A 13,232-nucleotide genomic window follows, 5' to 3' on the forward strand; every position below is an offset into this window, starting at 1 on the left:
ACAATCTTGTCACGAAATTCTGTCGCCGTCTGTGTCGGTGTCTTGCAGTTTTTTTGGAGTTGAAGTCTGGCCCCATCTGCTAGCCCAGGCTAAGTATTCATTAGACGCGCCTACACTTTGGCAGCGACGACGACGACGACGACGAAGACTACGATGGCCCCTTGGCGTTTAGCAATTGCTGGCATTTTGACCTCATGCACAGCTTCGACTGCAACTGCAGACTGAGCCACTCTGAGTGGGGGTCTTGCCGGCTGACGTTGATGCCAATAGCCGATTAATGGAAGCGCATTTAAATTCCCGAAAACTCTGCGGCTGCCCCATTTCCAGTCAGGTGGCAGCGCTGGCGGGCCTGATGGGAGCGATATCGCTCCCCAATATCGTTTATAGGCAGGCAAAGATCATTTTTCGTTGGCCGTTTGCTGTTTCCGCTGGCTGATGCAATTACCATTACCGGCAATCTATTTAAATGTGCAGTCTGTCTGCAAAAACCTGAAACAATTGCATAAATTAAACTTAGCACAGAGCTGATTCTGAACTGCTTGCCCAGAACAGCTGAGAGTCGCCTCTGCCGCCAGCGTGCCCATGCCCGACCGGCTGCATGCCCATGCCCGGATGCCTGTGGACAGACTCTCTGCCTCTGCTGCTCTTTCCGAGCTCTGCGCCGTCGCCGTCGGCGACTTAGGCGTTGAATCTTTAGTTTAGTTTTTCTTCTCTCTTTTTTGCCTCCACGTACCGTCACCCACCCTCCGCCCACCGCCCGCGCACTCTATTGGTTTTGGTTTCGGTTTCGGTTTCGTACTCGTGTCGCAGATGCTAGCCTCTGTCTGTGTGTTGGTGCGATGCTCTGCCAACTGCACTGCTTGCCGGCGCCCGCCGCTCCGTGCTTTTGCGTATAAATAGACTCACCTGCCCGGCATTGGGCATCATTAAATAGAAAACGTTTGTTCAATTAACAACTCCCAGTGCTAGGCCCCCGACAAAAGGATAATTCTGAATTTGGATTACAATTCTGTGTGTGTGTCGAACCAAACAACATGAAAAATGTAAGTGAATCGCAGAACTTTGGGGGAAAGGATTGGCTGAAACAAGAGAAGAGCAGGCGGAAGAAAGGTGCAAAGAAAAGGATCCTCCTTTAATTAAGTCTCAGACGCACCTACTCCCTGTACACACCTTTGGGTAGTCAAAGGGCAGACAGCATAAATCAATCTTTAAACTGCTCGCAGCTAAAATATAACTCAAGACCCCTCAGGGACCTTCGGCAAAACTTCCGCAATTAAAACGATCCCCAGGTGTGGGAGTCCAGGGCACAGAGGGAACGGTAGGCTACGGTTGCGGCAACAGTTTGCCATTTAGAGCGCCTAAAAGGCAAAGGCAATTAACGGATGCAGCCAAGACGTGTGCTCGAAATGGCTCTCAACATGAACAGAGCATGCGGGCCGGCCTGCATGCAATTCAAAGGTCAAGCCAACACCTGGCAGCTGTCCATCTGGCCTGCACATTAAGCTGAAAAGTTCAGGCACGAAAATGGAACCGAAACCCCAAACCAAGATCCATTCAAAGTGCTTTTTGGGGGCAGCCACCGACACCAATTGCCCAAGACTCGATCTGGGGTGAACCTACATTGTAGGTTTCAAAAGAAACCCAGACCGAGAAGGTGACGATGCTGCTGGCTGGCGACAGAGATGGGACGGACGGACGACCGACCACGCCCCACAATTTTCCATGCACTTTTGTGCACAAGTTAATTGGGAATACGTCGTGTGTACGAGTGTGTGTAGGTGTGTGTGTGTGTGTGGAAATGTGGAAAATACTTAATTGGCATCTATTTGCCGACCTCTAGTGGTGTCTAAAACATAGTATGTGAGAACAGCAAATAAAAGCGCTAAGGCAATAAATCTCGGCTCACAGGTAAACAAGTGGCGGGGGGTTGGGGCCTTGCATAACATCATCGGAGCACGATTTCAAGATGTTTACTAACTAATCTCAATGCCTCTCTGGCTGTCTTCCCTTTGCAGTTCGCTTTGTGCCTGGTCGCCATGGCGCTGATGTGCCTGATCGAGGCGGCTCCGCAGCGGGCGGAGGAGCCCATTGCGATCATCAGCCAGGAGTCCAACATCGAACCAGATGGCTCCTACAATTATGCGTAAGTAATTTGCTTCTGGAAATCCTACATAAGCGGGAACTTCTTTAGCTTGTTGGCCCACAAATTGTAGAATTCAATCTGCTGAATTAGTTACACTTTTGAACTTCGCGCCTAAACAGATGAGTTGAGAGGAGCTCTAACAAAAGCTGCCGTGTATGAAATCTGATGTTTATTCGAAATTCATTGCATACTTTCGGGGTCTTTAATTTCTTTGGCTGCACTGCTTACACTCGGAGCGGTCGAAAGAATCTTTTAAACAGGAGAATCATACAATAAACTTTCCATTTTAATCGGTAGACTAGCACTCTCCCCCTAGATCCACTCATTAACGAGCGATAAGCATCCGTAATAGCACATTAAATTTGAATTCTTGAACAATTTCAACGCTCCATCTCGGGTGTCGCATCTGAAAATGTTAAATGTTAAGCGAAATGAAAAAATTCCATTTGGAATGAGTGTGTGTGTGTGTGTGTGGATAGCATGTGTGGCGCCAGTTAGGGTGACTCAATCAAATACCAACCATAACTTGAAATTTCTGATATTAGCTATAAGAAATAATCCAACATTTGAAGGTGATTCTGGCTAAGCCATTTGATTATTTCCATCTTGTCGTGCACTTGCAGCTATGAGACGGCCAACGGAATCAAGGCCGAAGAGACGGGCACCCTGAAGAAGGCCACCTCCCCGGACAGCAGTGACGTGATAATTGCCAGGGGCTCTGTCTCCTACACCTCCCCGGAGGGAAATCTGATTACACTGAACTACTCGGCCGATGATGAGAACGGCTTCCAGCCCCAGGGCGACCATCTGCCCACTCCCCCACCAATTCCGCCAGCGATCCAGAAGGCTCTCGACTATCTGCTGAGTCTGCCGCCAGCCAAGCGCCGTTAAGGCACTTCCCCTGGATGATGCCCGCCAGTCCGACCCATGCCAACACTCTGACCCCGACACTCTACGGTCGATGTGATGCTGCTCTGTTGCTGTTACTACAATACAATGCTCGTACACCCCGTAATCTGCTATTCCCCCCCCACAACTATCTAGACAATCACACAAGGGCTGAGACCTCCCCCGGAGGTTGTTAGTGGATTTGACTGAAGAACACCCAAACTCAAAGGGAATTGAGGGACATGACACACACACTCCCACGCGTACACACACACCCGCCCCATACATAGACTATCCCTACTCCATTTTGTCTGCTTTCTTGCTTGCTTTCTTCCACTTTCACTTTGACTTTGACACGAATTTCTTCAGATCTTTTAGTCGCCGGAACTTTGCCATTTTCGGACTCATGTGATATCGTCGATTTATCAATGAAATGACAGAAAATGTAAAAAAAAGAACAAAAAAAAGAACATACAAGAAACAATATACAATACAGGAATATCCCCACAGCAAACTTTGTGTAAATAGTCTGTACAATTTAGGAAGATTTACACGTAATATAAGCGATGACGTCGATGGAGGCGAAGAGCCCTCGACGGGTTCTCGCGTCGCAAATTATGTAAACACTCGAGACGACCTATAAAGATATTCGTTAGGCTTAGCTGCAAATAAAGAACCAAGGATTCTTTCGAAGAAAAGAAGCTCATTCTTGGGTGTTTTGTTGGCTGCCATAAATCTGTATTCGCAATATCGCGAATACCTGCGATGACAGCAGCTAATGAATGCAGAAACTCGTTGGAAAAGCTGCACACTTGAGGACACATCTACGCATAGCAGTTTACATTCCAAGCGATGGGTTCTTAGATTGATCTGCCATATAATTTATAAGCTCTGGCCCAAAAAAACATTTGTTTTTATTTTATTTTTGCACTTCAAGGCGAGGGTTGATCAACTTATTTTATGCAAATTGAATATTGGATAGACACCGCACAGGCAGGCGGCAGGCGGCAGGGCAGGCAGTCGGGCAAAAATGTTGTCACGTTGGTTCCAACGATAACCAGAATCCAAGTGATGATGCTGCTGACAAGTTCCCATAGAAGTCGACACGGCATTATTATTATTTATTTATTTGGAAAACAACGTGGAAGCGGCCCGAAGGCGCCGCCGGATCGGGTTGGAGTTGTCTGCACCAAATTTCACACCCATTTTCGAAAGGCCAAAGACGAAACAAGTTCAATATTATTTATTGTCTACATTTTAATTCATGTTAAATATTTTGGTACAGGAATGTTCTCCTCTCGCAATCGCCTATATAAGAGTCTTTGTTTACCCACTGGAACTGACAGTCGCCGTCGAGACTTGGACGTTGCTTGGACTGTTTTAAGAATATTTCGCATAACAATGAGGACTCTGCTGCTCTGCGCTGCTCTGTTTGTGGTTGCTGCTTGGGCCGCGGACACGGGTGACCTGATCTCCCAGGAATCAAATGTGGAGTACAACGGCAAATATCACTATCAGTAAGTTCAGACCCGTGGGAGAGTATCGGCAGGGAATAACAGCCACATTCTCGCCATCCAGCTATGAACTCGCCGATGGCTCCAAGGCGACACAGGACGGCCTCCTGAAGACGGTGAATGCCGAGCACGACGGCGAAGCGGTCCATGGCAAGTACTCGTTTGTGTCCGACGACGGCCAGACCTATGTGGTGTCCTACACCGCCGACGAGAATGGATATCATGCGGTGGGCGATCATCTGCCCACCCCGCCGCCCACGCCCCTGTCCGTTCTAAGGACTCTGGAGTACCTCAAGCTGCACCCCTACACGCCCCCAGAGAAGCAGCACTGAGGATGCGCCAAAAACAAAGCACAAATGTGATTAGAACCAAAAGAACTGAGAACCGAGAACAATTAAACAATACAATGATCAAAGCAACTCAACTTCCACTCGGAAAGTAGTCGGAAAGGGCCATCGAAAGTGGCTCCCCCCTTGCAGCTGAGCCCCTGCCTACGACTGGCTCCATGTGTGCCAAAATGTGTATGAAATTTGGCTTAGTTTGCGATTTTGCTGCTGCGCTGCTAAACAATTACTAATTGAAAGCTAAATTGTTAAATAAGCAGACGGGCAAACACCTGAAGGCCAAGTCCGAGCGCAGATTCAGGGAGGGAGAGTAAGCCGCAGAACTTCAGATTCGATTGGATCAGAATCAATTTCGTTTGGATTATGTAATCCAAACAGAAACCGAAACCGAAAGTGTGATTTGCTCGTTTCTGGTTTCATTCGTTGGATTAACAGACAAGTGCTAACTCTTAGAGCATTTCGTATGAGCAAATTCCACTTAAAGGAACGAGCAAAAACAGATCCAATCGGATGTGTTTCTGTGAAAGAATTCCCTGGCTTATGTTGGCCAAGTTCATTGACCATTGCGCAGAAAGTCTATGACACAATTGTGGTTAATATTCGCAGCATATAGCCATCATATGTGCGAGTGTTCCGAACCTTATCAATTCGATTTATGGCCAACAATACTCTACATTTTTTATGGCTAGCTTTGTCTTGTGTCCACCGTTCACCGTTCACCGTTAGAGGCTCGGGCGGGTTTTCGGGCAAATTATTTCCATAATTGAAACGTGTCCGCCATGCGCAATCAGCAGAGTGTTCTGATTGCCTCATTGGGCATGACTTGTAGAAATATTCCCGAAATATGCTCTCCCTCAACTCAAATCCTTAACGGAATCGCCATCCGCCTCAACGGAACTAAGCTGCGTTCTGGCCCAAGAATTATGCGAGTGCTCAGAGCCATCACGTAGCTGCCTGTGGGGTGTAGGGGGGGAGAATGGACAACTGTCACCTGTTGACACCGTCGCTTCATCTTCATCTTCTGCTCTGCGATGTGGCGGTGTGATCTGATGTTTACTCACTCATCGCTGGCAATAAAACTGAAACGCTTATCTAGTGCGCCCATCGCAATGGCAAGCACTCGCCAGCAGCGCAGCCGCAGAGCCGCAGAGCCACAGAGCCGCACCAGACCAGCCCAGAGTACTGACAGACTATAAAAAGCGGCGGCGCGGCTGTGGCAGTCAACAGTCGCACCACCGCAATCTGCTGGATATCGCCCGCACCCTCGCATTCAAGGAACACTCAAGGATAATCGCCGCCATTCAGAATGTACAAGTTCATCTTCATCGCCTGCTCTGCCATGCTGCTCGGCTATGTCCTGGCCCGGCCACAGGAGCAGCGTGCTGCCGTCACCACAACGACAACAGCTGCCACCATTGTGAAGCAGGATAATGTGAACAATGCCGATGGCAGCTTCAACAGCAGGTGAGTGGAGGGGCTTTGAACTACTCTAGAATGCGATTACTAAGAGGAAACCTTCGATACAGCTACGAGACATCGAATGGAATACGCGTGGAGAACATTGGCTACCTCAAGAAGATCATCATACCCAAGACGGAGACATCCGATGGCCAGGTGATCGACGAGCACGAGGAACTGGTCCTGGTCCAGACGGGCTCGTACAGCTACAGCGACCCGGAAGGCAACCTCATCACCCTGCGCTACGTGGCCGACGAGAATGGGTTCCAGCCCGAGGGCGATCATCTGCCCGTGGCGCCGCAGTAATGCTGCTGCCAGCCGAGTGCCCGTCCCGTCCTACTTCAGTATAATATTTGGATTTTGAGTATTATGCACTGCCTGAATGCCATACGAAATTGAAATGTTTTGTGTAAATCTTACCTTCCGTAGTTAGTCTTAAGCAAACACACACACACACACACAACCACCTCACACTCTGAGTCGAGAAATAAATATTGGAAACGATAATGAAAATGACAACACAGATAATATGTGTGTGGTGTACATATGAAGAGTTATTTGTCCCATTGCCGGGTGCCATGTGCGAGTGCTTCTCAGCCTCGAATGGCCTATAATATTACCAAACCTTACCCATTACCGAATTTGCCCTTCACGCTTGCGGTTAACGCTGGTGTAGATGCTGTGGGTAGCGATGATATTTATTTGCACTCGCCAGCATATGGTAAACACTTGATATTCGCAGTGATACGGAGCCAACTCAATGGGGCATACCAGAATATCGAACAATGGCCAAGACATCGGGGAAGGGAGTAATGATTTAATTGCTTTACACTTTGCACAATTAAACTGCCATTAGCCTGTGGCATGGGGCATTTCATTTCACCAGAGTCGGGGCTAATGCATCAGTTGATCATCAACGATTGAGACATCGAAATGTGGCCATTGCTTTGGATTATCGCCTTTATGGCCAGCTTCCTGCAGCCACAGCAGCCTGCAGCAGCGGCCAACGTTTTGACAGTAAGTTCCTCTGTGGATCTGTACTTTAGTCTAAAAATCGCCAATATTCCATGGTACCAAGCAGAACGCCTACTTCGTGGAGATGAGCAGAATGGATTGCGTGGGGAATCCCACCTACTTTGCCAATCTCAATTGCAAGATTTTGCCACCTCTGAACAGGACCATGGAGTTCTCTGGCGATGTTGTGAAAAGTCTTCCCACATTGACTGGCTACCTCAGGGTATCCCTGCCCAACCCGAAGAAGGTATTCACCCAGATATTCGACATCACCTTCGACGTGTGCAAGGCTATTCGAGATCGCAATCGGAAGCTGCTGATTGACTTTTTGGTTCGAACTTTGGCCCGAAACAGCAATGTTGTCATGCGCTGCCCCTTCCCAAAGGTAAGATCTCAGAACCCAGTGGTCTCTGTACTAAATGCCACACTTTCCAGGGTAACTACTACTCGAAGAACATATCGGTGAACGACCTTCCGCCCATGTTAACCGAGACCGAATTCATGGCCAACTTTGACCTCTTCATACCCAAGGTGGCCGTCGTGTTAAATGTGACGCTGCAGGGGCACCTCTTTGACACGGCCAAGGAGAATGCCAGAAGAAAGAAATATCTTTAATGCTCACAATCAGCAATTACAGCTCAATATCAATTAAATTGGAGACTTGTAAGGAGATTTTCTTATCATTGTAACCAACGATTTAAATATATTTGAAGTGGCGCCATTAAAAGTCAGCGGAAAAACTTTTCAAATGGTTTGTCCGATGCGCCGACAGGTGTCGCCCCATGCCGACATGTGGTTGGAATGCACATAAATGTAGATGGGGAGTAAGACTATCGGACAAATAAGACAACATCGGCTCTGTCAAAACTGAACAAATATTGTATATGGAAACGCACTATTTTAATTTTAACAGCTCTCTCTCTCTCTCTCTTTTTTTATACCCGGTACTCGAAGAGTAAATAGGGTATATTGTATTTGTGCGGATAACGGTTGTATGTAACGCACAGAAGGAAACGTTTCCGACCCGATAAAGTATATATATTCTTGATCAGCATCAATAGCCGAGTCGATTGAGCCATGTCTGTCTGTCCGTCTGTCCGTCCGTCCGTCTGTCCGTCTTGTTTGTCGGCTAGTTCTCAGAGACTATAAGAGCTAGAGCCACCAAATTTTGGCACCAGACTGCTGTATGCTCACACTGAAACCAGTGTATTTCAAAAATGAGCCCCGCCCCCTTCCTCCCCCGCAAAAGGGCGAAAACCTCCCAAATCTACAATTTTGAAGATAACAGAAAACTAAAAACGCCATTCCGTAGGGAATGACCATATCTATCAGATCACCAAATTGGGATCCGATTGGATCATTATTATAGCACAATGATTACTGGTGATCTATGCGCGCTTTTTTTAAAATTTTTCAATGTTATCACTTAATAAACATGTCTCTCTTAATAATTTACATACATTTACATACTGTACACAAAGTCTCGCACTCGCTGGCCCATTGCGTGGGCGCTGACTTGGCCATGGGCGCAGGCATAGCTGTGAAGTTCAAGGAGGTCTACGGCAAGGTCGATGAGCTGCGTGCCCAGAAGGCGGCCAGCGGTGATGTGGCTGTGCTCAAGGATAATGAAAGCTGGGGAAAACCAACATACGAGTCGCTGCAGTCATCTCTGGAGCAGATGCGCGAACACATGGTGAGTGGCTTGCGCTAACTTTTAGATCAATTCTTTGCTTATGCATTTCGAACCTTTTCGCAGCGCAAGAACATCGTTAAGCAGCTGGCCATACCGCGCATCGGTTGCGGTATTGATGGCTTGGAATGGGACAAAGTCAGCGGCGTTCTGGAGTACGTGTTCGGGCAGGAGCAGCTGGAGATTGTCGTCTACAACTTTGTGCCTCCACCAAGCAATTAAGAATCAATTCTAGGCGAAGATATCAAATAAAAGAAGTATACATATTGTACATACATACATATACCTAACATCAATTGTATTTATTATGGGAATGGGAAATATGTGCAATTGAATCCTTAATTCTTGATGTCCTTGAAGCGAGTGAGATTGAAAAGGATCGGGGAAGTTGTCCTGATTACGAAAAGGTGTGGCACATTCTGATCGGACCACAAATATAGGAGAAAAGAAGAAAACAAAACTGTTCTGTGATTGTTCTCAAAATTTGTTGTAAAAAAAAAACTTGTACATCAAAAGATGTTTTTGTTATTGTTTTACAACAAACACTTTCTTGTAGTGAACCAATCACGTAGTTAGCACAGTGGCGCTTCCACGATCCCGACGGCCATTTCTTAAACTAAAAATGCGTTCGCACAGTGGCGCCACCGTGATTATTACGGCCATTTATGGAACTAAAATATCGTAGTTCGAGAGTTGGCCGATCTGTGTTGGGGCGCCACTGTGAAATTTTGAAATTTGTCCACTGAAATGGCCGAAAACAGAAAAACAGGCCAGGAAACAGGAAACAGGAAAATTTTCAGACAAAGTACCAGGCGAACAGAAGTCAGCAGAAGGTTACTGGTTTCCATGTTTTTTCACACAAGTTACCTTCTGCTGACTTCTGTTCGCCTGGTACTTTGTCTGAAAATGTTCCTGTTTTCGGCCAGGAAACAGGAAACAGGAAAATTTTCAGACAAAGTACCAGGCGAACAGAAGTCAGCAGAAGGCAACTGGTTTCCATGTTTTTCACACAAGTTTCCTTCTGCTGACTTCTGTTCGCCTGGTACTTTGTCTGAAAATGTTCCTGTTTTCGGCCAGGAAACAGGAAACAGGAAAATTTTCAGACAAAGTACCAGGCGAACAGAAGTCAGCAGAAGGCAACTGGTTTCCATGTTTTTCACACAAGTTTCCTTCTGCTGACTTCTGTTCGCCTGGTACTTGGTCTGAAAATTTTCCTGTTTTCGGCCAGGAAACAGGAAACAGGAAAATTTTCTGACAAAGTACCAGGCGAACAGAAGTCAGCAGAAGGTTACTGGTTTCCATGTTTTTTCACACGTTACCTTCTGCTGACTTCTGTTCGCCTGGTACTTTGTCTGAAAATGTTCCTGTTTTCGGCCAGGAAACAGGAAACAGGAAAATTTTCAGACAAAGTACCAGGCGAACAGAAGTCAGCAGAAGGCAACTGGTTTCCATGTTTTTTCACACAAGTTTCCTTCTACTGACTTCTGTTCGCCTGGTACTTTGTCTGAAAATGTTCCTGTTTTCGGCCAGGAAACAGGAAACAGGAAAATTTTCAGACAAAGTACCAGGCGAACAGAAGTCAGCAGAAGGCAACTGGTTTCCATGTTTTTTTCACACAAGTTTCCTTCTGCTGACTTCTGTTCGCCTGGTACTTGGTCTGAAAATTTTCCTGTTTTCGGCCAGGAAACAGGAAACAGGAAAATTTTCAGACAAAGTACCAGGCGAACAGAAGTCAGCAGAAGGTTACTGGTTTCCATGTTTTTTCACACGTTACCTTCTGCTGACTTCTGTTCGCCTGGTACTTTGTCTGAAAATGTTCCTGTTTTCGGCCAGGAAACAGGAAACAGGAAAATTTTCAGACAAAGTACCAGGCGAACAGAAGTCAGCAGAAGGCAACTGGTTTCCATGTTTTTCACACACAAGTTTCCTTCTGCTGACTTCTGTTCGCCTGGTACTTTGTCTGAAAATGTTCCTGTTTTCGGCCAGGAAACAGGAAACAGGAAAATTTTCAGACAAAGTACCAGGCGAACAGAAGTCAGCAGAAGGCAACTGGTTTCCATGTTTTTTTTTTACCTTCTGCTGACTTCTGTTCGCCTGGTACTTTGTCTGAAAATGTTCCTGTTTTCGGCCAGGAAACAGGAAACAGGAAAATTTTCAGACAAAGTACCAGGCGAACAGAAGTCAGCAGAAGGCAACTGGTTTCCATGTTTTTTTCACACAAGTTTCCTTCTGCTGACTTCTGTTCGCCTGGTACTTTGTCTGAAAATGTTCCTGTTTTCGGCCAGGAAACAGGAAACAGGAAAATTTTTCAGACAAAGTACCAGGCGAACAGAAGTCAGCAGAAGGCAACTGGTTTCCATGTTTTTTTTCACACAAGTTTCCTTCTGCTGACTTCTGTTCGCCTGGTACTTGGTCTGAAAATTTTCCTGTTTTCGGCCAGGAAACAGGAAACAGGAAAATTTTCAGACAAAGTTCCAGGCGAACAGAAGTCAGCAGAAGGTTACTGGTTTCCATGTTTTTTTCACACAAGTTTCCTTCTGCTGACTTCTGTTCGCCTGGTACTTTGTCTGAAAATGTTCCTGTTTTCGGCCAGGAAACAGGAAACAGGAAAATTTTCAGACAAAGTACCAGGCGAACAGAAGTCAGCAGAAGGCAACTGGTTTCCATGTTTTTTTCACACAAGTTTCCTTCTGCTGACTTCTGTTCGCCTGGTACTTTTGGTCTGAAAATTTTCCTGTTTTCGGCCAGGAAACAGGAAACAGGAAAATTTTCAGACAAAGTACCAGGCGAACAGAAGTCAGCAGAAGGCAACTGGTTTCCATGTTTTTCACACAAGTTTCCTTCTGCTGACTTCTGTTCGCCTGGTACTTTGTCTGAAAATGTTCCTGTTTTCGGCCAGGAAACAGGAAACAGGAAAATTTTCAGACAAAGTACCAGGGGCGAACAGAAGTCAGCAGAAGGCAACTGGTTTCCATGTTTTTTCACACAAGTTTCCTTCTGCTGACTTCTGTTCGCCTGGTACTTGGTCTGAAAATTTTCCTATTTTCGGCCAGGAAACAGGAAACAGGAAAATTTTCAGACAAAGTTCCAGGCGAACAGAAGTCAGCAGAAGGTTACTGGTTTCCATGTTTTTTCACACAAGTTTCCTTCTGCTGACTTCTGTTCGCCTGGTACTTTGTCTGAAAATGTTCCTGTTTTCGGCCAGGAAACAGGAAACAGGAAAATTTTCAGACAAAGTACCAGGCGAACAGAAGTCAGCAGAAGGCAACTGGTTTTCCATGTTTTTCACACAAAGTTTCCTTCTGCTGACTTCTGTTCGCCTGGTACTTGGTCTGAAAATTTTCCTGTTTTCGGCCAGGAAAGGAAACAGGAAACAGGAAAATTTTCAGACAAAGTACCAGGCGAACAGAAGTCAGCAGAAGGCAACTTTCCATGTTTTTCCATGTTTTTTCAGGCGGAAACAGGAAAATGTTTCAGTTTCCTTCTGCTGACTTCTGTTCGCCTGGTACTTTGTCTGAAAATGTTCCTGTTTTCGGCCAGGAAACAGGAAACAGGAAAATTTTCAGACAAAGTACCAGGCGAACAGAAGTCAGCAGAAGGCAACTGGTTTCCATGTTTTTTTTTTTGTTCGCCTGGTACACTGAAAATTTTCCTGTTTCCTTCTGCTGGCGACTTCTGTTCGCCTGGTACTTTGTCTGAAAATTTTTCCTGTTTTCGGCCAGGAAACAGGAAACAGGAAAATTTTCAGACAAAGTACCAGGCGAACAGAAGTCAGCAGAAGGTTACTGGTTTCCATGTTTTTTTCACACGTTTCCTTCTGCTGACTTCTGTTCGCCTGGTACTTTGTCTGAAAATGTTCCTGTTTTCGGCCAGGAAACAGGAAACAGGAAAATTTTCAGACAAAGTACCAGGCGAACAGAAGTCAGCAGAAGGCAACTGGTTTCCATGTTTTTTCACACAAGTTTCCTTCTGCTGACTTCTGTTCGCCTGGTACTTTGGTCTGAAAATTTTCCTGTTTTCGGCCAGGAAACAGGAAACAGGAAAATTTTCAGACAAAGTACCAGGCGAACAGAAGTCAGCAGAAGGCAACTGGTTTCCATGTTTTTCACACAAGTTTCCTTCTGCTGACTTCTGTTCGCCTGGTACTTTGTCTGAAAATTTTCCTGTTTTCGGCCAGGAAA

At 46.1% G+C, this 13,232-nt stretch overlaps 5 protein-coding genes across 5 annotated transcripts; all 5 read left to right on the forward strand.

Moving 5' to 3' along the window:
- The first annotated feature begins 915 nt into the window (after positions 1-915).
- Positions 916-3,512, forward strand: LOC117891136 (endocuticle structural glycoprotein ABD-4). Its single transcript, XM_034796344.1, has 3 exons — positions 916-1,043; positions 2,016-2,143; positions 2,767-3,512. Exons 1-3 carry the CDS (start codon positions 1,035-1,037, stop codon positions 3,032-3,034), a joined length of 405 nt encoding a protein of 134 aa, XP_034652235.1. The 5' UTR covers positions 916-1,034; the 3' UTR covers positions 3,035-3,512.
- Positions 3,513-4,390: 878 nt separating this feature from the next.
- Positions 4,391-4,959, forward strand: LOC117890394 (endocuticle structural glycoprotein SgAbd-3). Its single transcript, XM_034795199.1, has 2 exons — positions 4,391-4,548; positions 4,610-4,959. Exons 1-2 carry the CDS (start codon positions 4,433-4,435, stop codon positions 4,875-4,877), a joined length of 384 nt encoding a protein of 127 aa, XP_034651090.1. The 5' UTR covers positions 4,391-4,432; the 3' UTR covers positions 4,878-4,959.
- A 1,146-nt stretch (positions 4,960-6,105) lies between these two features.
- Positions 6,106-6,863, forward strand: LOC117890297 (endocuticle structural glycoprotein SgAbd-3). Its single transcript, XM_034795065.1, has 2 exons — positions 6,106-6,353; positions 6,416-6,863. Exons 1-2 carry the CDS (start codon positions 6,196-6,198, stop codon positions 6,651-6,653), a joined length of 396 nt encoding a protein of 131 aa, XP_034650956.1. The 5' UTR covers positions 6,106-6,195; the 3' UTR covers positions 6,654-6,863.
- Positions 6,864-7,253: 390 nt separating this feature from the next.
- Positions 7,254-7,976, forward strand: LOC117891107. The gene is made up of 3 exons (XM_034796297.1): positions 7,254-7,364; positions 7,429-7,746; positions 7,797-7,976. The coding sequence occupies exons 1-3, from the start codon at positions 7,281-7,283 to the stop codon at positions 7,974-7,976; spliced, it is 582 nt and encodes a 193-aa protein (XP_034652188.1). The 5' UTR covers positions 7,254-7,280.
- An 874-nt stretch (positions 7,977-8,850) lies between these two features.
- On the forward strand, positions 8,851-9,310 carry LOC117890859 (ADP-ribose glycohydrolase OARD1-like; the record flags this gene model as incomplete). Its single annotated transcript, XM_034795946.1, has 2 exons — positions 8,851-9,054; positions 9,118-9,310. Coding segments are annotated over 2 exons (360 nt in total), but the record flags the coding sequence as incomplete, so codon positions are not given.
- Positions 9,311-13,232: the final 3,922 nt, after the last annotated feature.

Source organism: Drosophila subobscura, chromosome E (genome assembly GCF_008121235.1).
Source record: "Drosophila subobscura isolate 14011-0131.10 chromosome E, UCBerk_Dsub_1.0, whole genome shotgun sequence".
Lineage (NCBI taxonomy): Eukaryota > Metazoa > Arthropoda > Insecta > Diptera > Drosophilidae > Drosophila > Drosophila subobscura.